The 27,600-nt window shown below is 41.3% G+C and overlaps 1 protein-coding gene across 5 annotated transcripts in view; it reads right to left on the bottom strand.

The window, feature by feature from the left end:
- Positions 1-27,600, bottom strand: part of LOC132822098 (storkhead-box protein 2-like) — a 437,283-nt gene that overhangs the window by 30,112 nt on the left and 379,571 nt on the right. Inside the window, exon 1 of one of the 5 annotated variants that reach the window (XM_060835153.1) lies at positions 26,634-26,782. The exons of the other annotated variants lie outside the window; for them this stretch is intronic. Within the exon in view, the coding sequence (XP_060691136.1) occupies positions 26,634-26,658 (25 nt within the window). The 5' untranslated portion in view covers positions 26,659-26,782. Of the gene's footprint in view, positions 1-26,633; positions 26,783-27,600 lie in introns of those variants that run through there. 5 annotated transcript variants of the gene reach the window in all.

Below are 27,600 nucleotides of genomic sequence, written 5' to 3'. Positions count from 1 at the left end.
TGCTGGAAAAGTATGGGTCACGCAGCATCTGAGGAGCAGCAGAATCATCGTTTCTGGCAAGAGAAGGGCTTTTGCCTGAATCAATGACTCTCCTGCTGCACTTTTCCAGCACCACACTCTCTACTCATTCTCAAGGAGGCCAATCTAACGTCTGCCCTGGTGACCGTGGGTACAGGTGCGTCCGAAGCGGCTGGGATAGGTGATGTCGTTTCTCTGCCCTTCTTTCAATGTGAGTGTAAAATGGATTGAGCTCATTGGGTAGGGATGCATTGTTGCCTGTGATTCTGTTCAACTTGTAACCTGTCATGTCATGTAAGCTTTGCCACAAATGATGGGAGTCTGTGCTTGGTCTGGGTCTTAACCTTAGTTTGGTATTGCCTCTTGGCATGTCTAATGGCCTTACGAAGATCGTGTCTTGGATTTCCTGTATATGTCAGGGTTGCCCAACTTGTAAGCTTAAGACCTGGACTTCCATAGGGAGTGGATTTCCCAGTTCATCAATGACTTCCAGAGGAGGAACATTTGAATTAGCTTCTTTGGCAAACACAGTCTTCTATGCGCTTACTAATAAAGTCTGTGATGGTAGTGGCATACATTTGTTTAGTTTAGCTGCTGAGGTTTTGAATATAGATCAGTCTAAACTAACTTATCCTGTAGAAGCCTTTTTATTCCCTCAGAATAACACTGCACTACTTTCTGTACTAGATCCTCATGCTTCTATTTCTGCCTGTAGGCCAGGAGAAGGAGCACAGCATTGTGATCTTATTTTCCAAAATGCAGAAAGAAGAGGGAGCAGTAGGCATCTTTGATGGTTGTATAGCAATAGTCAGGGATGTTTGGACCTCAGGTGGAATGGGAGATGTATTAATGGTATTTTGCAGCACATTCTAGAGGTTGGCCTGGTTGAAGTCACCAGCTGTGATGAATGAGGCCATCAAGGTATTCTGTCTCAACACTGTTTGGAGTGTTGCAAACCTTTTCAAATGCACTCTTCACCTCCCTATGGGAATGAGATATAGACCACTTTCAGGATAGAGGTGATGAACTTGTGTGACAGGTAATAGGGTCAGCAATTTCCTGTTAATAGATTCTTGACCCAGGGAGTGTAACACATGGGGTCACCACACCTCAGCACCAGGTGGTGTCAATTCAGAGGCAGACCTCATCACCCCTTAACTTGCCTGAGGATGTTGAGCAGTCCATTTGGTGACTGGAAAAACTTCAGGTTGTAAAGCACACAGTCAGGTGCAGGAATGAGTCAGGTCTCTAAAAAGGGAGCACACAGCAATCTCTCAATATAAAAATAACTAAAATTTTTTGAATGTATAGGATGTAAACCACAGGGAAAAATATATATTCTATCAAGTAATTGTTCTGAAAGAGCTAAATGTTGAGATTATCAGATTGGTGGAAACTAATATAATCTCTCAGTGTTGGGTGGAGAATAGATGGGGTCAGACATGTCATCTCTTGCTCCTTTCAGTCTTAATTATTCAATGTAACTTGTACATCTTGCAATCATGCAATAACCTACATGTTGTTAAGTACCTCTTTTGTTCCAGACTCAATAGTGGTTGTTTATCCTCTGCCATTGTTAACAGATTAGATGTTTAGATTCAGCATAGAAAAAAGGAGGATTGTTGGCAGTATTTTAAGCCAGCCATAAGCCTAATATGTTTAACACCGCAACATGTGACAATGCTCAAATTGTAACTTAAGTTAACCATCATTAACAAACAGGTTTAAGCTTGCTTCTGGAGAAGAGACAATAAAAAAAAGCAGCATTCTGATTTCCCAGCCAGAAACCTCTGCTGCAAGCATTTGTACATAGTTGCTGGGCAAAGAAAGGATCAGGTTCACTGATGAAATATTTGCAGTTTGATATACTGCTACTACCAGTGACCAAATCCACACATGAACAATGACCAACTGGAATAAGATTCTGGACTGCTTCCACCATTTGGAATACAATAGCACCCCAGCATAGATGCCTTTCAGCAAAAGATCGAAATTGGAGCAATTCCAAGTGGGGAAGTGAAGGGAAGAGAGATTTCAATGCATCAGAGGAATAGTTTAGAAGAATAAATTGCCAACTAGAAACCATGTTTTTGCACACTTTTCATCAACTTACAGTTAACTACAATAGTGCTGCAAAAATATGATGCTTTCAGAGATCTAAACTCATTTCTGTAAAGCTCTCTAGCTAGGATTGCTATCAGAAATCCACTAATATCATTTATTGCATCTGTTGCTCCTGATGCGGTCTCCTCTATATTGGGGAGACTGGATGCCTCCTAGCAGAGCGCTTTAGGGAACATCTCCGGGACACACACACCAATCAACCACACCGCCCTGTGGCCCAACATTTCAACTCCCCTTCCCACTCTGCTGAGGACATGGAGGTCCTGGGCCTCCTTCACCGCCGCTCCGTCACCACCAGACGCCTGGAGGAAGAACGCCTCATCTTCTGCCTCGGAACACTTCAACTCCAGGACATTAATGTGGACTGCAACAGTTTCCTCATTTCCCCTTCCCCCACCTCACCCTAGTTCCAAACTTCCAGCTCAGCACAGTCCCCATGACTTGTCCTACCTGCCTATCTTCTTTTCCACCTATCCACTCCACTCCACCCTCCTCCCTGACCTATCACCTTCATCCCCTTCCCCACTCACCTATAGTACTCCATGCTACTTTCTCCCCACCCGCACCCTCCTCTAGCTTATCTCTCCACGCTTCAGTCTCTCTGCCTTTATTCCTGATGAAGGGCTTTTGCCCAAACGTCGATTTTGCTGCTCCTCGGATGCTGCCTGAACTGCTGTGTTTTTCCAGCACCACTAATCCAGAATCTGGTTTCCAGCATCTGCAGTCCTTGTCTTTAACCTTGCTATCAGAAAGGCCAGCTTAAGGAACACTTTTTATTGTAGGCCCTCAGGATTGACGAGATATAAACATATACACTATTTTCACTGAAGGTGCAACCAGTCTAGTGCTATATGCCAGTGTAAACTGGAAGTTGTGTCACTGAGTTTTGCATTGCAATCAATAAATTCTGACCCTGTGACAAGACAGCATTGTTCTCTTGTGTACCAAGACTACTATTCTTCTTGATTGTACTGGTGCAAGAGGTTGCAAATTTGACTAAAACCATGGCAAAAATGAAGAAAAAAGTAGACAAAAACAAGTTAACAAACCATTTTAAAATTATTGACATGCATTTGCCTCTTGTTGCTTTTACATTTTTCCCAATAAGAGGGAATGAGCTCAACGGTTATAAAAAAATACATGTTCAAAATTTAGCCGAGAACTTCATAAGTCATCCAAAGAGTTCTATATTTGCAAATCTTGTTAGTCGTTATTAGATCATGTGTACTTCACATTTTTCACTGTCTTGACATTTCTATTCAATTTCACCTGCTTTAGAGTGCTTTGCAATTGTTAAGTATTGTACAAATGGAAAGTTTATGATGTTTTAATTTATTCCCCAAAAGGACTATTTGCCAACTGATGTGCAATAAAATTCTGGAAACTGAACTATAAGCACTTAAATTATAAACTGAGTTAGGGATTAGCACTCCATTCTTTGCTAGCTTACAATGCTACATTTGGAGCATATTTCCATGCTTGTTATACCGTAGAGAGTTATAATATTATAGCTTAACGTGGAGACAGCCTTACTGGAGAAAAGTCAGGTCAGCGTTAATTAGAGTTTTCCCCTTCTCTGTTTACCTTTTGCAGTTGGGAAAAGTGTTGAAATAATGGAGTTTCTGTCTCTAATGTTTAAAACAAGGGAGAAGTTGAAATTCCACAGATTTCAGTAAGATACTGGAGGAATGACAGGTCTAAAATTAAGAAAAAAAAAGCAACTTGACAGCATAAGTAAAAGCCAAAGGCACAGCCATGACAATTTTGAAAGGATTTCCTGCTATTATGCACAACCTCCATGCTGGTGTAAAATCATACTGAAAATACATTTCAATTAAGAAAATATTAACAGCATGCAGCTAAACCACAAAATGTTACTGGTTTGATTAATTAGGGATTGAAACATTTGCAAGTGTTGGTTATACATTTCAGCAGGAGCTTCTTACATTGAGTGTAACCTTGAAGTAGAAAAACATTCCAACGTTCTTTGAAGATTCATAATTGTACAAAAAGTACTATCAAGACAAAGTTGAAGCTCGGAAAGAAACAACCAAGAATTTTGTCACAGATGGCCTTTAAAAGAGGATATTAAAAAGAGAGGAGGGAGATGAAAAGATAGTGGGGTTTACAGAAAGAATTAAAAAGCATTGGGTCTAGATGACTGAGGGAAGTGAAGTAGTACAACCCACTGAAAATCTGGTTATTTATTGAAGAATTATTTATATTATTTGTTCACATATGAAGGTTGCCATTAAAACAGTGAACTGAGTGATCAGGTGAAAATTCATCTCACTGAAGGCTACAACATGAAATGCTTTGTTATAAAAGTTAAAAATCACATAACACCAGGTTATAGTCCAACAGGTTACTTACGGAAAACGACACCACGTACATGCACACTAAGAACAAAATAATCTGTTGGACTATAACCTGATGTGTGACTTGTTAAACTTTGTACACCCCAGTCCAACACCAGCATCTCCATATCATGTTTTGTTATTAGGTATTAATTGAGGATAGGACTTTGCATTTTCAAAATGAAAGTTAGATTGATGTTGAAAGAGTGGAAAATACAGGGTATCTCCTGGCAGGACAAAGCGTACCAACATTCAGGGGATCCCCAACATGTTTGACCTAGAGTCCATGATGAGGCCATTAGCTGAGTCAGATGACCCAAATGGATGATGGTCAGAATGGCATGCTTACTACTAGAATGATATCAAAACCAACACCTGTGTTACAAGGATATCTGCAAATGAGTCCTCAAATTGACTATGATCCTAGTCAACACATGGAAATCCTTGCTGGTGACCAGAGTGCCTGGAGGCAAATAGGACATGAGAAAAAGGAATGGATAAAAAGGAATGATCAAAGCAGAAAAGAGATTTTGCAGGAAGGAAAAACACTTCAAGTTAACCTCGAGGCAACTTTATTCAGTTGTGGAAAGGATTATAATTTATTAATCCACTTCTCCAGCCACAAACAGTATGTTCAGTCTAGAATTGACATACACCCTGGGACTCTTGTTTCCCGAGACAGATGGATGCCATCAGAGGGTAAACCAGGGCTTTAAGCTGAATGGTTTTCCTCGGCAACAAAAAGCTGCCTGAGCCCGATTTCTTTTATTCCACTTAGCCTATCTCATGCTCATATAAAAAGTCATAGCTCAACCTAAATTTTTATCCAAGACAACAAACTGAACTGTAAATAAATGGCAACTTTTGTCAACTCTACTAATAGTATTATCCAATAAGCAGTGAATAATTCCTGCTCTCAGGCAAAGATGGTCATTTCCTTGCTAATCCTTTCAATTAAATTTACTCCACAGCAGTCACTACCCTATTTATCTGATTTTCCAGTGGCAATGTGATGAAAGCACTCTATTGAGGTCTCAGGAGGAGGACAGCTATATGCTGCAGAATAAATGACTAGTTATTTCCTAATTGTGATGAAAAAAACCCAGATTTTTCAAAAACAGGTCATGGTTTGCTAATATTCCATAACAGAGTTATAGTTCCAGGATAAAACAGATCGGTGATTCTTCTATCAGGATACAGGCGGCAGGCAAGTCTGCATATGCTGTGGTGACACAAAGAATGCACACATTCAAACAAGCACTGAGCATCACTCTTAAGTGACCAAAAGCAGCAGCCAGTCTCAAAAGGTGGCATTGCCGGAAGTTGAGGAAATAGTTTCAGCTGGAGGTTATCCAGGGTTTGGTGAGACCCTGAGATAATCATGCCACTGTTCCCGCCACATCAAACCCAGAGTTAAAGATCACTGTGGTTTTGTTATGTGGACGGATGGAATTCAGATTCTGTAATACAGTAGCCCCCCGTACCTGCGGGGGATACACTCCAAGACCTACTGCAGAAGCCCGAAACCGTGAATAGTAGCGACCCCATTCATTTAAAATGGGAAATTTACCTTCCCAGTGGCCCCTTGGTCCCTGGTCCTGGAATGTTCCATGTAACACGTTGAGGCTGCGGCAAACCGCGGGTAACTGAAACAGCGGAAACCGACTCCAATTTACAGCTGATGAAAAATGTTCATTTTCCATTTATATTTTAAAATTGGCAGCATTACCAAAATTTACATTACAACACAAGGGCCCTTCTCCTTCCAGAAAGCAGTGACCTTATTTTATACAGAATACATGGTGATGATTTTGCAATTATGTGCAGATTCCCCTCCCCAGTGGAGTCTCCTCACTGCCACTCCTTTTCCCCCACTCACCTTGGTCCCATCGCATCATCTGGGGAAGGGTTCTTCCCAGAGCTGCAGACAAACTTCCTGCTGGGCTTATTCCCTCCCACCTTCTACTCCTTGTTAAAGTTTCAGGTATGCAGCCCCTACTCCAGCTCTGCCAAAGTCTCATCCCCAGTGGTGAGATATGGTATAGATGTATAGAGTCATACAGCGCCAAACCAGACCCTTCGGTCCAACTCATCCGTGCCAACTAGACATCACAAACTAACCTAATACCATTTGCCAGCATTTGGGCCATATCCCTCTGAGCCTTCCTGTTCATGTACCCATCCAGATGCCTTTTAAATTGCTGTAATTGTACTAGTCTCCACCACTTCTTCTGGCAGCTCATTCCATACTCGCACTAACCTCTGCGTTGGAACATTGCCCCTCTGGTCCTTTTTAAAATCTGTCCCCTCACATGTTAAACCTATGCCCTCTAGTTTTGAACTCTCTTACCCCGAGAAAGAGACCTTGGCTATTCACCCTATCCATGCCCCTCACGATTTCATAAACTTCCATAAGGTCATTTCTCAGCTTCCCATGCTCCTGGGAAAATCCCTGCCTATTAAGCCCATATACATGGCAATATCTATGTAAACTTTTTCTGCACCCTCTCAAGTTTAATTATATACCTTTCTATAGCTTTCTTATAGAATGGTTAAGCACCTTGCCCAAGTCTCCCTCGCTGCATCTCGTAGTGAGAGAGATCAGCAGCACATGCATGGTGGGCCAAACTTATAAACGCAAGCACAGAAGACCCAGAACCGGTCTGACTGGAAGAGCACCAAAGTATAGAGAAAAACGTTAATCCGGTATTGATTTAAAGCCAGCTGAGTACTGTTCACTTAAAAACAGGTTTACAGATGCCTGAACACTACATTAATGAGGAATGTACCCCTTTCTTTTGGAGGGTGGGTTGACTCGGTGAATAGCTTGCATGACGGCAGGTAAAATTGCGGCCATCTGTCTGAATGACAATGAAGCTATTTACAAATGTAAGAGGACACCTCACTTCATCTCTGAAAAGACAGGTGATGCTGGGGGATTGTAGCTTAGGGGGCCCTGCAATTTCACTAAAGCATTTCACCAGTGTTCATTGTGATTTATCTTCCTGGCTCACAAATGTTTCCTAATTAACATTTTATCGCCTTGGCGATAAAGACAGTAGATCAGACTTTGACAAATTCTCTGTTCAATACTTTCATCTGATCCTGCTTTGGAAGACCTGCCGTAGGTTTTTCTTTGCTGCATTATGCAATTCAGTTAAGACTTTACACACTGCACTTTGGAGTGCACTACCATCTCATTGCAATGCTACTGCCAGGCTGCTTTGTGTGCAGGAACAGGCACATGCATGAAAAAGGATGCACCTCAGGGCTCTTAGAGATCAGTCACTCTGCACCTACCTGAATGCTCACAGCATCTAGTCTTATTTGCCTTTGTGTTGCCGCATCATTCAGAACTGGAAGGCTTCTGTGCTTCTGACCTGCCGTGCTTTTCAGCACAGACAAAGCCAGGAAACGTGCCAGGTTTGTCAGTCCTCTGTCAAAGAGGGCACATGATACTTTAGTGCACCATGCTACATCCATGTCACAGATACATATAGCGTGGCACTTTGAAAAAGCCACATTTTCAACTCAGACTCTCCAGCATCTGCAATCCTTTGTAACGCAGATCTGTACTGTAAGCACCAAAAGTACACTGTTCCCTTTCCCACTGCAGCATGTGCTAGCGCCTTATGCAGAAGACACACAAAATGTGGTTCAATCAAACGGCCATATCTCAAAGTCTAAGGGTCCACAGGCTAATCAATGGGCATTGTCCGATATCAGATCTGGAGCTTAGATATGGTTAGTGATAAATTTGGGGTGATCAATGTCAGGGGTTCTGTACCGTTCCCTGAACTGTAATGGACCACACAGTCAGTCCTGAAGATCCAGCACAATCATACAGGTGGTTAGTGGTCAGATGGAGTTTCAGAGGTCAGTCAGGAATCTGGACACTTGGCAATCAAGGCTGCCCTTTGGTCAGTCTTAAATGCAAACTTATGGGACACTGAGTTAGGAAAAGAGTACATTCCCTTACACAGGGATCAAACATAGCAGGGCACTTTGGACAGGTAGCTTGTTAACGTGATTCTTGTACCTACAGTGACAACATTGACAGGTAGGGTGTAATGTAAAATAGCAATACATTTATGTACTGGAGCCTGTGACAATGATGAAGTCTCACCCATTTCTCCTATGTGCTCTCAAATGCTTTACTCACGCTTCCCTCTCACTAATGGCATAGTGGCTCAGGACCCGGGTTCAATTCCACACTCTCGTCTGTGTGGAGTTTACACACAAACAGTCTCCTCGTATCTGCTCAAGTTTCCTCCAGGTGCTCCAGTTTTCTTGCACAGTCAAAAGACATGCAGGTTAGCTGGATTGGTCATGTTAAATTACCCAATATATAGTGTCCAGGGATGGGTGGATTAGCCATGAGAAATGCAGGGTTATGGGGATTGGGTCTGGGTGGGATGGTTTTTCGAGAATTAGTGTGGACTGAATGGGCCGAATGGCCTGCTTCCACACGGTAGCGATTCTATGATTTAACAAAGGGTTAATCCTGGTTGGCTAGAAATGATTGGGTGAACAGCCTGGCCTTTAAGTATGGCACCATTGCAGAAATTCTAGTAAGGGTGTGTAACCCTGCAGTCGATGAGGGCAAGATCGCAAAAAAAGCTACACTGTTGGGAGGTACGATGCATAAATTATGAAGTAAACCAAGAGCAAAATTGTAGGAGCTAATTCAGTAAGCTCATGGAGAGAAACCCTCCATGAAACTCCCTGAAAAATTGGCACTAAACCAATTTTGGGCAAAGTGCAGGTCCATTCCAGTTTAAAAAAGTGAATTTTTGTCTGGTAAACAGTTATGTTATTTTATAAACATTAAATTCCTTTTTAAGGCAGGTTTGGAAGGGTAGGTTAGATGGACCTTCTTCAAACAGAGGGATTAAGAAAACTACAATTCAATCTCCTTTTGCACTTGCTGTTGCCAGCCGATGTGCTGTGAATCACAAATTTTCCTCATAGTCAGAGACATGTACAGCACAGAAACAGGTCCTTCGTTTTAACTTGGCCGTGTCAACCAGATAAAACTAGTCTTATTTGCCAGCACTTGGCCCACATCCTCCAAACTTATTCATATACTCAGATGCTTTTTAAAATGTAATTGCACTAGCCTCCAATTCCTCTGGCAGCTCATTCCATACATGCACCTTTGTGAAACAATTGGCTCTCTCTTTCCTTTTAAATCTTTCACTTCTCACCTTAAACTTATGCCCTCTAGTTTTGGACTCACTCAGCCCATGGAAATTACCTTGTCTATTTACCCTATCCATGCCCCTCATGATTTTATAAACCTCTATAAAGGTCACCCTTCAGCCTCCAAAGCTCCAGGGAAAATAGTCCCAGCCTATTCAGCCTCTTCCTATAGCTCAAACGCTCCAATCTGGATAACATCCTTGTAAATCTTTTCTGAACCCTTTCAAGTTTCACAACATCTCTGATAGGAGGGAGACCAGAATTTCTTATTCTACAATTTTCAGCCTGTCTCTGTAACACTTGCAGGATTTATTGCTTAATACTTTCAAACAGAGTATAAGCTTTCTGCTTTTGCTTTACAAAAATAAGCAAGTGCAGATTTGTAGTCCCAGAACACGATCATTTCCCAGAATACTAGGTCATTTATACTAAAGGAGAACCATATGTCTCTCTCAACACTGCACCACTGTATAACCTGGATTACAAATTTAAGTTGAGTCTGCATTTGTAAACTAAAAACATCCCTACTTATTGCAATGCTCATGTTATTTTATACTTTGATTGATATCTTGCTAACGTTCTTTAAAATTCTTCTCAATACAATAGCCACCACAATGCCTTTTTTCAAAAACAAATTGTGTAGGAATTTAAAGTATGGAGTCAATTCCTGTGGCAACACCAAGTTACTGTGTCATAAAATGAAACGTTGACTGGTTTTCTCTTCACAGGCACCATTAAACTTTTATATCAGAGACTTCTTGGGGGTTGCAACACTAGCAATATCTTACCAGCAAACTCTTAGAGGCCTGCTGATGAGCTGTAAGATTGTGTGCAGGCACTTGTGTATTTGTCTGTTTGAGTGGCTCTGAAATATCTTGCGACACTTCAAAGAGGACAGGTTCTGGTGGTGGCCTGATCAAAATTCCTCTTTCAATTCAACATTACACAAAAATCAAACAAATTAGCCACTCATTCACCACATCCATTGTTCTTGGCGGATTACACTGTGCGCAAATTGGCTGCTACATTGTTTACATTTGAATGATTGCACTTTAAAGGTATCCTAAGGATATTGAAAGATCCTATTGAAGGCTCCATTCATCACTACCTTCTGCGTGCTTTAAATTCAGTGCACTGCAAAAAAAGAGGCTGCTCAAGTTCACTATTATTTCCACAAAGTTCAGTGAGCCTTCCCACTCACAGTGAAACTTTCGTCAGAAAATTGGTCAGAGAAGCTCTTTACTAATAAACGGCACTCTGTTTGTTACCAGGTCAATCTGCAAGTCGGCGGTAGGATACAGCCTGAGAGTACAAGGCAGTTAACCAAAACCTACCTGCCTGGGTATTATGTCGCCCCGTCAGTGAAAAGATTATTTTATAGTCATTTCAAGTCTACATTAACAATGGTGGGGAAAGCGAAACATTAGACCAACAGGCGCTGTGACCACAATATAGGATTCAATAGTTTGGAAATTCATAATACGTCCTAAGCATTATTACAAACAGAAATACTGCACAGCCACCGTACTCCAATATTTATAAAAATGTTTGCTGTCTTAATTCTGATCAATAAGTATTGCACATCAATACAGTAACATTTTATTTGCAATTGTGCATCTAGTCAAATGGCTCAAAATGAAAGATCAATTTAAAAAGGAGGCGGCCATTTGGTCTGGTTCACCTGCACAACACAATCTTCCCCTGTCTAACTACCTCTTGAATAACTTCCAATTTTATTGTTAAAAAGTGGTTTGCCCTCCTTTCTTTAGAAGATTTAATTTAAAAATAAGACATTTTAAATAATAAATGGATTTAATAATTTAAAAAAAGCTAGATGCAAAGGAATTATTCCCTCTGATAAAGGGAACGAAGAACAACAGATTACAAATCTTGACATTACAGCTAAAATCAAACCATTTTACACATGGAGGATACTGGAAATTTGGATTTCTCTCTCCTAAGGCTCTGGATGCTATGTTAAAAAAAACAGTTGCAAAGCTGAAATTGATAAATATTTGTTAGATGTGAGCATCATAAAATAAAAGGCAGGTGATGGAAGAGAGGCATAGAGCAGCTATTATCTGACTGAACAGCCTACTCGTCTTCTGATGTCTCCAAAAGCTGTCATCCTTAAAAGGACATTTCACATTTCCCACCCTGTTCCTCACATAATATTCCCAAACTTAACTTTTACTACTTTCTGTTGTCCAACTGGAGACAAAACACATGAATGCATGGCTGGAAAGTTGGAGAAGGGGAGTTTTAGACTGTGCGACACAAAGCAACTGAGGAAGATGGAACCTGTACAGGTTAGTCAGTTGTATCTGAACTGAACCTGGCTGGAGCTAAATGCAATGCATTACATTAGTGCTGCTGGGGAGGATTTAAACCAGTTTGACAAAGGGATTGCACCCAAGAATAGATACATTGGGACAAAAAGTCAGAAATGAAAATGAAAAGTCCAGAATTAGTGGATGAGTCTTGAAAACAGAGGAGAAACTGCTGGAGAATAAAAAAGGTGTTTCATAGCACTGAATAGCAATTTACTTCACAAAAGAGGGAGATGATACAATTTTTAAAAAAAAAAATCACTCGTGGGCTTCACTAGTAAGGCAAGCATTTATTGCCTGTCCATAGCAACCTTTGAGAAGGTGGTAGTGAGTTGCTTTCGAGCCACTGCTGTCCATATTCTGTGGGTCGACGAACAATACCGTTATGAAGGGAATTCCAGGATTTTGACAGATATTGAAGCAATACCAATATATTTACAAGTCTGGATGGTGAGTGGCTCAGATTGGAACTTGAAGGTGATGGTCCCCATGAATCTGCTGCTCTTGTCCTGGATGTTATGCTTGTAAGTTTGGAAGGAGCTAGTTAAGGATCGTTGAATTTTTGCAGTGCTTTTTGTAGGTAATACTGAACAACCGATCGATGACAGTGAATATGATGTTAATCAAGGAGGATGTTTTGTCCTGGACTGCGTTATTCTTCTGGAGTGTTGTTGGGAGATGCACTCAACCAGGTAAATGATGAATATTTCATTAATCTTGACCTGTGCCTTGTAGATGGCGTCTCTTACTGGAGATGGTCATTGCCTGGCATTTATATGGCACATATTATTTTCCAGTTTCCAGCCCAAGTCTGAATATTATCCAGGTCTTTCTGCATTTGGATATGGACTGCCTTAGTATCTGGAATCATGAATGGTGCTAAACTTTGTTCAAGCATTGGCAAACAGCCCCACTTTTGAACTTTATGATGGAAGGAAGGTCATTGATGATGCAGCTGAAGATGCTATCCTGAGGAAGTCAGCAGTGATATTCTGGAGACGAGATGACAGGCTTCAAACCACCACAACCATCTTCCTATAAGCCATGTATGATGCCAACCAGAGAACAATTTTCCTCCAATTCCCAATGAATCCAGTTTTACTAGGACTCCTGGATGCCATCCCCAGTCAAATATGTCTTTGATGTCAAAGGCTGTCACTCTCACCTCATCTCTGAAATTCTGCACATTTGCCTATGTTTAAAGCAAGCCTGAAATGAAGTCAAGAGCTGAGTGGCCCTGGTGGATTCCAAACTGGGTGTGAGTGAGCAGGTTATTACTGAATAGATGCGACTTGATAGCACGGTTGAGAACGCTTTCCATCATGTTACCTATCAAGTAGACTGATGGGGAGATAATTGGCTGGGTTGAATTGGTCCTGCTGTGTGCGCACAGGACATACACGGGTAATTTTCCACATTGTTGGGAACAGCCATAATTAATGAGGAGGAACTTGAATCACTGGTTGTGATAAGCAAAGGGAAAGTGGAAGCATTAATGTAATTAGCATCCCATATAGCCGATAAATTAACCGGGGCTAGATGAAGTATTTCCCAGAATATTAGAAGAAGCCATGGAGGAAGGGTTCTGGGGTGCAATGATCATGTCCCTAACTCTAGACCGTGAGACCTGGGTTCAAGTCTCACCTGCTCCATAAACGTGTAATAACATCACCGAAAAAATTGGTAAGAGAATAGATATGGAAGGATAGTCAGCATGGATTTGTTCAGTAAAGATTTGACGAGCTTGATTGGATTTTTTTTGAGGAAATAGCAAGAAAGATTGAGGGGGGTAGTATAATTAATTGTGGCGGACGTGGATATTAGCAAGGTTTATGACAAGGTCTCACATGGTAAACCGATTTGAAAAAACCTCATTGGATCCAGGAAACCAAGCTTGCTACAAAATTGGTTCAGTGGCAGGAAACAAAGGGTAACTGACTAGTGTTTTAGGAAAACTAGAAGGCTGTTTTCAATTGGCTCTGCAGGGTTCAGTCCTAGTCCCCCACTTTAAATAGTGTCGATGTAAATCTAGAGGGCATGATCACAGTTTTGCAAATGACACAAAAATTAATATTTTGGTTGACAGTGAGGAGGACAGCTGCAGATTACAGGAAGATGTCAAATGGATTGATCAGGTTTTACAAGAATGTTGCAAGAACTTTAGAAATAGTTACAGAGGAAATATTGGATAGGGTGAAGATGTTCTCCTTAGAACAGAGAAGAGATTTGATTCACACATACAAAATGAACAGCAATATTACAGCAGTTGTTGCACTTCTTTACTAAAGAAGATTTTGAGTGAGAAAACATAAGGTTCAATATAAAAGTCAGGTCTTCCTTTCTCTCTTCTGTGGTTTGAACACCATGAGCATCTTGTGTGTCCACACTAATCTTTACTGAGAGATTTTGCACATTTGATTTCTCAAATCTGTCAAAACTGGAGACAAGCACGTTTCTTTCCTGACATTCTTTCTGCAATGAAACAATACTGAACAAATTAATGTGAACTTAGCATATAATAAATCGTTCATTTGGCTACATTTCCACGCAACAAATACACCTGTAACAATATTGGTGTTCCAGTAACTCATGGTACTGAACTCAGTTTGGCATGTTCTGGTACTGCATTAGCAACAGCAAAATGCATTTCTATTTTTGCTGTAGTAAAGTTTGACAGTATAAACGTGGGAAAATGAAATCAGACTAGTTTACTCATGTCCAAATTCATGCAAGGCCTACTTATTATACTCATGAGGTTTGGTGTGCTGAGTAAGTTTCTGACATTCAACAGTGTCTCTTTGTATAATTTATTCATGTGTGAGAACTGAAATTAATTTCCTGTTCCATCAAGTCCCAAAAGTACCTCTAAAGTTTAACACTAAAAATAATTTCCTTTAAGTTTTCTTTAAAAAGTGGAGCTAACCTAAATTTCTCTTGATCATAAACTGTACACGCAAATAAAGTGATTAAACTGTTGCTTTGGAAGGAAGTGACACATTCATGTCACTAGATGGTAAGTAGGATAACCACAGTTCAACACTAAATGAGTTATATTTATTTAGTTGCCTGGGTGGTAGAGAGCTTCAGTGTTGCTGAAAATGGAGACACATTGCTGACGGCTTTCATCACGCACTCATCAGGACAGAAGGAAGAAAGACAATTTACAGACAATCATAAAAGTCCAGTTGTTAGAGAAAAAGGTGCTGATTGGGTGGCAGGTCAATTCTGATTTGCTTAGGCATTGACTTGGAGAAAACAAAAAGGTGTATCTCGCTTTCAGCGATTTATTTGATTTTGTTTTGAAAAAGGTATTTGATTTCTCTGCAATTTTCTTCTCTCCCTTCCATGAAGGCAGTAACTCATGCCAGAGTGCAAATCCACAAGAAATTGGGACCCCCATATAGCTTCAATGGTTTAGATAATTCCTCTGTAAAGCTGGATGCTGCTTATAGTAGTACTTACTTCTCAATGTAAGAGTCAAGACTGACCCTCTCGTAACCTAACAGTGAGATATGTGCATTTAAATCAGCTATTGGATGAAAATCAGGACAATAGGAGCCCTCATCAAATCTTCCTCACCCTACTCTGTGGTCACTCAAGTCATCCTGCTGGAGAAGCAAAGCAAAAGGAGAAAGGAATTATGTAAAAGCTGAAAGAGTCACACATGGCTGATCAGAAAAAAGGTTTAGGAAATTTAGTATAATAAATGAAAGAGCAGACGAAGCTGAAGAATTTGTGGTGAAGAGGGCAGGAATCTAACGGTTGAGCAACAAGTTGACAATGGTGGAGCAAATGGCTAGGAAAAACCTAGCATTAGGAAACCTTGGGTGGAAAAGTAGAAAGGCTACTGAAGAGATATGAAAGCTAATACAATAGGTTAAAATGCCATTTATTGGGATAGTGCAGTATGCCAAGGGCACAAATGAAGGAAATGAACAACTGCTTTAGATAAGATGTGTGTTGCTGTATACTGAATGCGCTCTGCTGTGTGCACGGCAAAGATTGGATAGTGCTCAATAATGAAGGCTAGACTTTCAGCAGAAAACGATAGGTGGAAGTGATTCAAATGTTGAAAACAACCAACTCAACAGAGACCAGTAATTGATCCTGGATTTTCCTGGTCTATGAAACTCCAAATGTAATACATTGATCCTTTGGGAAGTTATGCATGCATATTCTTCACTTTTAAAGTGCTAGAAAGACATGAAGCTATAAAACAGCTTCATGGTAGGTCATTAAATTATCAGATTTATAGATCCAAACTTGTCCATAAAATGTTTAAACTTTTGACCACAACAACAGTTTGACATTCTGGAGAAAAATATCTACAGAGGTAGATTTGTAAGATTGGATCTTTAACAGCAACCTGAATAAATCAGGAAAATAGACTGGTCTATGGTTTAGCATCATATTTGACAGTCATAAACACTTTGGCTTCCTCTGTGATAGACCGTTGTATACAATACTTAATGCATTATTGACTGGGATATACAGAGTTTATTAAATGAAAGATATATTGTGCAGTCAAGAATTAAAAAACAAAATAGAAGTTAGATTCTGCTGCACCCAATTTTCAACAAAAGAACTGGAGCAACAGACAATTTCTCAATGCTGTGGCTCAAATCTCAATTAAGGGTGGCTGAAATACATATATGACCATGTTGGATCAGCTGATATTGGCATGTACTTAGCAGCCAATTAAAACAAGCAGTAGATGATTTCCAGTCCAGAAGCCCAATGTAGGCGAGTGAACACGAGTGATGGCTGAATGGGACCTGGTGCAAGGTCACTGTACAGCTTGTTTGCACAAATGTTTCATACAGTGTTTGCAAAGGGGAGCCTAATGCTTGTTGTAGTAGCTCCCGATGATGATGATGATCAATGAGTGCTGTATCTGCCATGCTTGACCCAACCAGTATTTCTTTTCACCCCCTCCCACAGGAGCCTCAGCAACCTAACTAGTCAATAAAAGGAATGAACGGTGAATATGAAACAGGTACATTTTCATCTTTGAGTTTCTCTTGAAATAGAAGGTGACACCATGCCACTACTGCTAGCTGCTGCCACACTGGACCCTGTCCTTTCTGCTAGCCCTCCCACAAGCGATTTGCTGCTAAATTGGTCACCTTCAAAGTGACAACCTGCTTCTGTCCTTCCAACTGACTTTGGTTTAAAACTGCACAGATCAGACTAACCTTTGAGCTAAATTTTTTAAGTTACTTTTCTTTAGAATACTACACCCAAATGTGAAATTAAAAGGTTGAGTAGTATCTTCAGATTTAATTGGTCATCCGTGCATCTGAGTGCTGCAATTAAACGGGGCAAGATTTTGTGATATGATAAACTCCAAAGATTGCAATTTTTGTGAAGATTTGTAGCTCAGGTTGTGGTTCTGGTTGTAAGTTTGCTTTCTGAGCTGGTAGATTTGTTCTCAGACATTTTGTCACCATGTTAGGTAACATCAGCGAGCCTCTAGTGAAGCACTGGTGTTCTGTCCCACTTTCTGGTTATGTGGCTTTGTCTGTTGTAGTGAGTGATATCGCTACCAATCTCTCAGAGAAAGATCCAGTAAACGGGATCCAAAAATCGATAAATTTGTTGATGGGGTTCCAGTTTGAATGCCAGGCCTCTAGGAATTCCCATGTATGTCTTTGTTTAGTCTGTCCTATGATGGATGTATTGTCCCAGTCAAACTGGTGTTCCTCTTCATCTGTGTGTAAGGATAATAGTGATAGTTGGTCATGTCTTTTGGTGGCTAGTTGATGATTGTGTATCCTGGTGGCTAGTTTCACCTTCCTAGACGTCACAGTGGAACAAAGCAGCCAATGGGAGAACTGCAGACCAGCCTCTTCAAGAAAGCAACACACACTGACCAGATACTCAACTACAGGAGTAATACCCCATTACCCACAAACGGAGCTGCATCAGGTCATTAATTAAATGAGCAACAACACACAGCAGAACCCAGGAGTTCTGAGAAGCTGAAAAAAAATCTAAAAAACATATTCAAGAACGGGTACCCAATAAGCACAGCCTGCCAATCCTTAAACAACTAACCTAAACAGGAAGGCAACATGCCCAGAGACTCTAGCCACACTACTATACATCAAAGACATCTCGGAGCTGACGACCAGACTACTCCAACTTCTAGGCATTATGTTAGCCCACAAACCTTCCAATACACTGAAACAGCTACTGGTGAATCTAAAAAAGGACCCTGTACCAACAATGAACAAAACAAACGTCATATATAAAATACCCTGCAAGGACTGCAACAAACACTACATCAGAGACAGGCAGGAAACGAGCCACCAGGGTACATGAGTACCAACTATCACTAGGATCGTTACACACAGATGAAGAGGGACACCAATTTGACTGGGGCAACACATCCATCCTAGGACAGGATAAACAAAGACACACACAGGAATTTCTAGAAGCTTGGCATTCAAATTGGAACTCCATCAACAAACATGAATTTGGACCCCATTTACTAACCTCTCAGAAAGAAATCCAGAAGTGATATCACCCACAACAGACCAAGACACACAGATAAAAAATGAGACAGAACACCAGCGCTTCATCGGACACTCACTGATGTTACCTAGCATGGTGACAAAACATCTGTGAACAAATCTACCAGCTCAGTGAGCAAACCTACAACCAAACTTCAATGAGTTTTCATTTTAAAATGAATGAAGAGATGAGCTTTTAGCTGGCCTTTTCACAGAGTAGAATTTTTGGACCAATAAAGACTTTTCAAATGGAAAGGTCTCTTACATGGAACTGGAAAAATAAAAGCTTTATTTTTAAAATGAGAACTTACACAACAGAGGCAGCCAACAAACTCAGCTTAGCAGCCATGAAAGGAAACATTCCAACCAACCTGTCCACAATGTACAGAAATCCACCCCTGTCACTATGTCCTTTGCTTAGCGTCCTATTAACAGCCAAAACCTAGTGCTCTCAAGCTGTCTCAATCCTTTAATTCACATTTCACCTAATGCAGAGTACTGCAAATAAACTCTGCATCTGAGAAGAAGGTCTTTCTGAAACATTGTACAAACAAAATGTACAATGACCTTGCACCAAATCCAGTTCAGCGATCACTCTGGCCTACATTGCCCTGAAAAGAAATCACATCATTAAGCCCACCTCTTCCCCCTAAATCTTGCTTTTAAATTCCTCTGTAACATCCTCCCTCCACTATATTCCAAGATCTCCATACCATTCCAATTCTGGTCTCTTTTATATCCCCAGTTCTCAGATCTTCATCTTCAGCTGCCAGGATACTATACACTGGAGTTCCCTCTTCTCTCTGAATTTTTACTATTCTTTCCTTCTTCAATATACTCATAAAACCCACATAAAGAGATCATTTTTAGGCTGTAAAATCAGCAAGGGATATGGGATGAGTAGGAATTTGGCATTGAGGTACAGATTCAGCCATGAGTGTATTGAATTACAGCAAGCTTGATGGACCATAAGGCCTCCTCACTCTCACAATTTCTAATGATTCATACAATCAGATGTACAGCATGGAAACAGACCCTTTGGTCCAACCCATCCATGCCGACCCAATATCCCAATCTAATCTAGTCCCATTTGCCAGTACCCGGCCCATAAACCCTTCCTATACATATAATCATCCAGATGCCTTTTACATGTGGTAATTGCACCAGCCTCCATCACTTCCCCTGGCAACTCACTCCATACACGCACCATCCTCTGTGTGAAAGTGTTGTCCCTAAGGTCCCTTTATATCTTTCCCTTCTGACACTAAACTTGTGCCCCCTAGTTCTGGATTACTCAACACAAGGGAAAAGAGAGACCTTGTCTATTTATCCTATCCATGCCCTCCACTGATTTCATAAACCTCTATAAAAAAGGTCACCCCTCAGCCTCCAATGCTCCAGGGAAAACAGCACCAGCCTGTTCAGCCGCTCCCTACGGCTCAAACCCTTCAACCCCGGCAACATTCTTGTAAATCTTTTCTGAACCCTTTCAAGTTTCACAACATCCTTCCGATAGGAAAGAGACCAGAACTGCATGCAATATTCCAAAAGTGGCCAAACCAATGTCCTGTACAGCCTCAACATGACCTCCCAACTCCCCGACGCAATGTTCTAACCAAGTAAGGAAAGCATACCAAACGCCTTCTTCACTATCCTATCAACCTTAAAAGTAGAGTGGCAGAAACTATGAACCTGCACTGCAAGATCTTTGCTCAGCAACACACCGCAGGACCTTATCATTAAGTGTATAAGTCCTTCGAAGATTTGCTTTCCCAAAATGCAGCACCTCGCATATCTGCCACTTCTCAGCCCATTGGCCCATCTGGTCAAGATCCTGTTGTAATCCGAGGTAACCCTCTTCGCTATCCGCTACACCTCTAATTTTGGTGTCATCTGTAAACTTATTAACTGTACCTCTTATACTCACATCCAAATCATTCATATAAAATGACAAAAAGTAGTGGACCCAGCACCGACCCTTGTGGCACACCATTGGTTACAGGCCTCCAGTCTGAAAAACAACCCTCCGCCACCAATCTCTGTCTTCCACCTTCGAGCTAGTCTGTATCTAAATGGCTAGTTCACCCTGTATTCCACGAGATCTAAGCTTGCTAACCAGTCTGCTATGAGGAACGTTGTCAAACACCTTACTGAAGTCCACACAAATTACGTACACCGCTCTGCCCTCAATCTTCTTTGTTACGTCTTCAAAAATCTCAATCAAGTTCGTGAGACATTATTTTCGATGCACAAAGCCATGCTGACTATCCCTAATCAGTCCTTGCCTTTCCAAGTACATGAAAATCCTGTCCTTCAGGATTCCCTGCAACATCTTGCCCACCACTGATCTCAGGCTCACTAGTCTATAGTTCCCTGGCTTTTTCTTACCACCTTTCTTAAATAATGGCACCACATTAGCCAACCTCCAGTCTTCTGGCACCTCATCTATGACTATCAAAGGTACAGATATGTCAGCAAGAGGCCCAGCAATGGCTTCCCTAGCTTCCCACAGAGTTCTAGGGTACACCTGATCAGGTCCTAGAGATTTATCCACTTTTATGCATTACAAGATATCCAGCACCTCCTCCTTTGTGATATGGACATTTTTCAAGATGTCACCATCTATTTCCCTACATTCTATACCTTCCATGTTCTTTTCCACAGTAAACGCTGATGCAAAATACTCATTTAGTATCTCTTACGGCTCCACACAAGGGATGCCTTGTTGATGTTTGAGAGGCTCTATTCTCTCCCTCGTTACCCCTTTAGACCTTAATGTATTTGTAAAGTTCCTTTGGATTCTCCTTAATCCTATTTGCCAAAGCTATCTTATGTCTCCATTTTGCCCTCCTGATTTCTCTCTAAAGTATACTCCTACTACTTTTATACTCCAAGGATCTTTGCTGTCTATACCAGACATATGCTTTCTTCTTTTTCTTTTAAAAAAAAAACTCAGCTTTTCTATTCATTCATCATTCCCTACACCTACCAGCCTTTCCTTTCACCCTAACAGGAATATACTGGTCTCTGGATTCTTGTTATCTCATTTCTGAAGGCTTGCCATCTTCCAATCATCCCTTTACCTGCAAACATCTGCCTCCAATCAGCTTTTGAAAGTTCTTGCCAAATACCAAAGTTAGCCTTCCTCCAATTTAGAACTTCAACTTTTAGATCTGGCTTATCCTCTTCCAACATGATTTTAAAATTAGTAGAATTATGGTTGCTGGCCCCAAAGTGCTTCCTCACTGACACCTTAGTCACTTGTCCTGTCTTATTTCCAAAAAGTAGGTCAAGTTTTGCACCCTTCCCTAGTAGGTAAATCCACATACTGAATCAGAAAATGTTCTTGTGCACACTTAATTCCTCTCCATCTAACCCCTTAACACTATGGCAGTCCTGGTCTATGTTTGGAAAGTTAAAATCCTTTGCCATAACCACCCTATTATTCTTACAGATAGCTGCAACCTCCTTACAAATTTGTTTCTCAATTTCCTGCTGATTATTAAGGAGTCTATAATACAATCTCAATAAGGTGAACATCCCTTTTCTATTTCTCAGTTCCACCCAAATCACTTCCCTGGATGAATTCCCAGGAATATCCTCCCAAAGTACAGCTGCAATGCTATCTCTGATCAAAAACACAACTCCCCCACCCCAATGTTTCTAAACCCAACTTTTCATCCAAGAAATAAGATATTGAGTACAGGAGTTGGGAGGTCACGTTGCGGCTGTACAGGACATTGGTTAGGTCACTTTTGGAATGTTGCGTGCAATTCTGGTCTCCTTCCTATCGAAAACTGTGAAACTTGAAAGGGCTCAGAAAAGATTTACAAGGATCTTGCCAGGGTTGGAGGATTTGAGCTATAGGGAGAGGCTGAATAGGTTGGGGCTGGTTTCCCTGGAGCATTGGAGGCTGAGGGATGACTGTATAGAGGTTTATAAATTCACGAGGGGCATGGATAGGACAAAGTTTTTCTCCTCTGGGCAGGGGAGTCCAGAACTAGAGGCCATAGGTTGAGAGTGAGAGAGGAAGATACAAAAGAGACCTAAGGGGAACCTTTTTACGCAGAGGATGGTACGTGTATGGAATGAGCTGTCAGAGGAAGTGGTGGAGGCTGGTACAATTGCAACATTTAAAAGGCATTTGGATGGGTATATGAATAGGAAGAGTTTGGAGGGATATGGGCTGGTACTGGCGGGTGTGACTAGATAGAATTGGGATATCTGGACAAGTTGGACCAAAGTGTCTGTTTCCATGTTGTACATCTCTATGACCTGTCCTGATTATTCAATATGGAGAACAATTTCAAAACTGGTTTGGCAATTCCTTGACGTTCGTGCCATGAAATATTTCGCTACGTTAAAGTTGCGACAGAATGCACATTTTAGATGAATTAGAACCTGAATGTCCATCTTTGGGAATGAAAATCTCTCTTACCTCCCTGACAATGTTCATGGGGTAGACATTACTAGGCGGATCAGATTCAATGTTCCTGCCCACTGTCAATCAATAATCTTAGATCCACTTGATTTTTCAATCTAAATACTTCTGCCTTAAAAATACTCAAAAAAAAATTATTGGAGTCTCAAAACCTCAAGACTGCCTGAGGAGAAAGAAAGATTTGCCTTAACACTTAAACCTCTTTTTTAAAAAAAGTTTTAGATTTTCCCACACGAGGAAACATCTTCACAGAATCATTACTGTGCAGAGGCTATTCAGCCCATCGTGCTCGCACTGATTCTAGTACCGAGAGCCAATCTCCTGCCTTTCCCCCACGTCCCTGCACAGCACTTCTTTCCAAATAATCATCTGGAATGCCTCAATTGAATCTGCCTCCACCACATTTCCAGGCAATGCATTCCATACCCAAACTACTTGGTGTGAAAGTGGTTTTACTCACATCACACTTGCTTCATTTGCACATCACTTTAAATCTACCCCCTCACTTTTTTCCTTTATGAGGGGGAATGGATCCTCCCTTCCTATTCTACCTCCAGCAACAAAAGAAGCCTGACACCCTCCAGGACAAAGCAGTGCACTTGACTGGCAGCACACCTACAGACATTCACTCCCTCCACAACTGATGCAGCTCAGCACCAGCAACGTGTACCATTTGCAAGCTACACTTCAGAAATTCACCATGGCTCCTTTGATAGCACCTTCCAAATCCATGGCCATTACCAGCTAAAAAGGACAAGAGTACCACCTGCAAATGTCCCTCCAAACCACTCACATCTAGATGTGAAAATACAGTAGCATTCTTTAGTGTTGCTGGCTCAATATCTGGAATTCTCTCACTTACGTCATTATGGATCTGCCTACAATAAATGGACTGCAGTAGCTCAGGGTGACAGATCACCACCATATTTTCAAAGGGAAGGAGACATGGACAATAAATATTTGCCCAGCCAGTGACACCCACTTCCTATTAGTGAGTAAAAACAAGCAATCATGGCTGATCCTCCATCTCAAAGCCTTCCTGCTCACTCCTGTATTCCCTGGCATTTTTTAGCTTTTTGAAATCTATCCATTTCTTTCTTGAATATATTCAGTGGAATTGTCTCCACAGCTTTCTCTGGTTCACCACCCAGAGTGAAGAAACTTCACCTCAATCCAGAATAGCCTACCACATCAAGACCATAACTCCTGAACTAACTGCCCATATTCGGGCCCCATCCAGTTTTTGCCAGGTCCCACATACACACACAACCCTGCCCTCGTTTTCTCCCCTCCTCAGTGTACAACTAGAGGTGGGATGGATATTACAACATGGTGAGTTTGTAGTGTTTCTTTGTTCTCTCCTGGGTCAAGGGATGCCTATCATGAGGAGCTCAGAGTGCGCTCAAGGAAATCATCACTAGGAGAGAGACAGATGCCCACTGTAAATCAACCCCTTTCCTTTAACTTCTTTTTCCCCATCTTCCCCAGTGATCCTCACTACACTCTCACAGACCTTGGGCTCTAGCAGCTACACTGCTGGCAAATACCTCTATGCTCCAGAAGGCACTGCTGCAATGAAGGATTTTCAGCCTCTGATCACTGGCAGCTCTTGGGAGGTGGTATTTCAATCTCTGGGATCTTTCATCCCAAAAGGCCAACCATTTGCCAGTTAGGTGACTGACACTTCAGTGGTATGGCATGGAGTCCTTGCCATCTCTTCAACTTGTAGGGGTGATGCCCTGTTGCCCATATTAAAATTTTTGCCCACATAACAGATTTATGACCATAACCGATTTATAACCCCAGGCAGACACAGTAGATATGTTCTAATTAACCTGTTCAGACATGGAATTACACATCTGGTGCACACACACCACTTGAACTGGAGTTAGGGACACTACTATAGCACCACAAGAGCCTCTCCTAGGCAGACTTAATATCTTTTAGTGGCAATGCAGTGGAACAGCTACAATGATGACCTGTAATTAAATTATAGAGTCAGAGAATCACAGAATTATAGAATCCTTACATTGTAGAAAGTGGTCATTTAACCCAAATCTGTACCGACCCTTCTACCCAATCATCCTGCATTCTCTATGGTTAATCCACCTAACCTACCCATCTATGGGCAAGTTTACATGGCCATTCCACCTAGTCTGTACATTTTTGGACTGTGGGAGGTCACCAGAGCACCTGGCAGAAACCCATGCTGACATGGGGAGAATGTGCAAACTCCACACAGTCACCCAAGGCTGGAATTGAACCCAGGTCCCTGGTGCAGTGAGGCAGCAGTCCTAACCATTGAGCCACTGTGCTGCCCACCCATACCATACCTTTAAATGTAATAAAGCTCAAGAGGCTGTATTTAGAGCACTGCAGATATCTCAGGCATTATCATTTTGAGATGGTAACAGATAGGGTGGGGGAACGCCTGAACGAATTTGGAAACCAGGATGAGAATTCAGATATTGCTTAAATTTGGAACGGTACAGATTACCAAGTATAAATAAAAGAATCTACATGGTCATAACAGAACCAAAGGGACACTTATGCAATCCCAGTGTGTGAGAGATTCTCACAAATGGAAGAAAAGCAAAGAGCAGATTTACCTGTACCTACTGCCATTCATCCAAAACATATTTTAGATCTCCATTTAAAAGCAATGTCAAAGCACTAAATCAAGTATACCATGCGCTTCAAGAAACGTAAACACAAGGAATCACCTTACTGCTAAAGTTCACTTTAAATTTGTCTGATTTATGCACATTTTCTTTGAAGTCTGTGCAACAGAGATTCCCAGACTCCAACATTTTTGCCACATATCATGCCAAAAAAAAAATGTGCAATTGCTTGCCCTGCACCAAAAAAAACTTACACCTTAAAAAGAGAAAGTTTGCTTATGCTGGGCAACTTGTGATACACTAAACTAGGCCCCCAAACCTGGAAAATACACTGAAAGACAGGCTTGAATTAGGAATGCTGAGTAGCAAGTGCAGACTTGTTCTTTTTAATTAGAATACCCTCGATTAGTAGAAACTTGAAAACCACACAGAAAAAAATTCAATTCTAAAGAATACATTTAGTCTTAAAAATCGAACTAAGCACAAGGTTGTTATTTATGAATATCAACAAACATTGTCCTTTACTAACTGACAGATCAATCCCAGTTAAAGAACGTTGAATTCTGCAGCCCAGAGAACTGATGCAGCAGATCAAATACTGCATCAGGTTGAGGGTGCAGTCAGTGAACGCACCAAAATCATTTCACTGAATCTCAAAGGAGGCTCGAACGCGTACTAAATTATACCTGATTTGTTCATTTTCTTTGCAGCTTTTCTGAAAGGCAAAATGGGGACCCTGAGGTGGCGCACAGAAAAAATGCAGGAAATCGACGACAAGAGAATAGACAGACAGAGAGAGAAAGAATTCACGCAAAACAATTCCCCATAAATTAACCCGATTCTTGGGTTTCAGATCATGAACGTTTAAGGTATTACTTCTCACTTTCTCTCTCTGCTTCAGGACTGGCTTCCTATAGGTTTGCAATCCCTGATAGACACACACAACACAAACAGCCATGAGCAGCTGTTAAACATATGACATCATGACTCAATGCTATCTGTTGTTCCAGCTTAAAACAGTTCACCTCCTCTCTCCTGGCCTTCCAACATTTCCACTCTGTCTGAAATCCCCGCGCAGCTCCTCAGCACACAGCTACATTTAGCAGCAAGGAAACAGAATCCTTCATATCTTGGCTTTCCACAGACGCTTTAATCCCCAGTGAAGAGTCTGAGACATTTCTTCAGTGCACCCTCCTGATATATTCACTTTGCCTTCTTACCCAGAATGCGCAGGCCATATAAAGACAATAGAGGTGTGACCATTTGCATTGTGATCTGGTAGGCAAATGTTTGAAAACTCCTTCCAATAATGGCCATTGACACGCCAGTGGGCGGCCTGCTGCACCTGTTGCCATGGCAACTAGGCTTGGCTGCTCTCTCACTGGATCCCAGCACTTTCCTCCTGTCGCACAATTAAAAATTTAACACCTGAGTTTCGCTTAAAGGCTGAAAAAAAAACAAACAGGCTTCTGCCTAATGCTGACGTTTTCTCCACCGACGACCAGACTGCTCCATGTCTCAGAGCAGTTTATGTTAATCGTTTTAGACAGTGTTTGAGCAAGGCACTCCCGAAAACATGCTATTTTCTTCCATCTGCAAATAATGCATGAAAAACGACTCGTTTTGTGGAAGCTTTGTGTCTCGCAAAATCTGGCTTTCTTCAGTCCCACTCAAGTTCTGTGCTACCAAATGACTTTATCAATGCACAAAAGCTGTGGCTGCATTTTTCTAAACAGTACACCATTTTCAAAAATACTAATGTTTAACATGTGATTGCATTATGGAAAGCAAATTTGTGCAAATATACAACATAGGACTAGCAGTAGGCCATTGAAACCTTCAAGCCTGATTTCTCCATTCATTAAGATCATGACTGATCTGTTTGTGTTTTGAATCTCATCTGTCCATGTGCCCTGATAACCTTAGATTCCTTATCCAAACTTCATCCTATGGAGGGTACTTGAATTTGAAGGTTAGTGTCCATGACTCTCA

The sequence above is a fragment of the Hemiscyllium ocellatum genome, chromosome 2 (genome assembly GCF_020745735.1).
Source record: "Hemiscyllium ocellatum isolate sHemOce1 chromosome 2, sHemOce1.pat.X.cur, whole genome shotgun sequence".
In the NCBI taxonomy this organism is placed as follows: domain Eukaryota; kingdom Metazoa; phylum Chordata; class Chondrichthyes; order Orectolobiformes; family Hemiscylliidae; genus Hemiscyllium; species Hemiscyllium ocellatum.
This window is presented reverse-complemented; position numbering and strand designations above follow the sequence as displayed.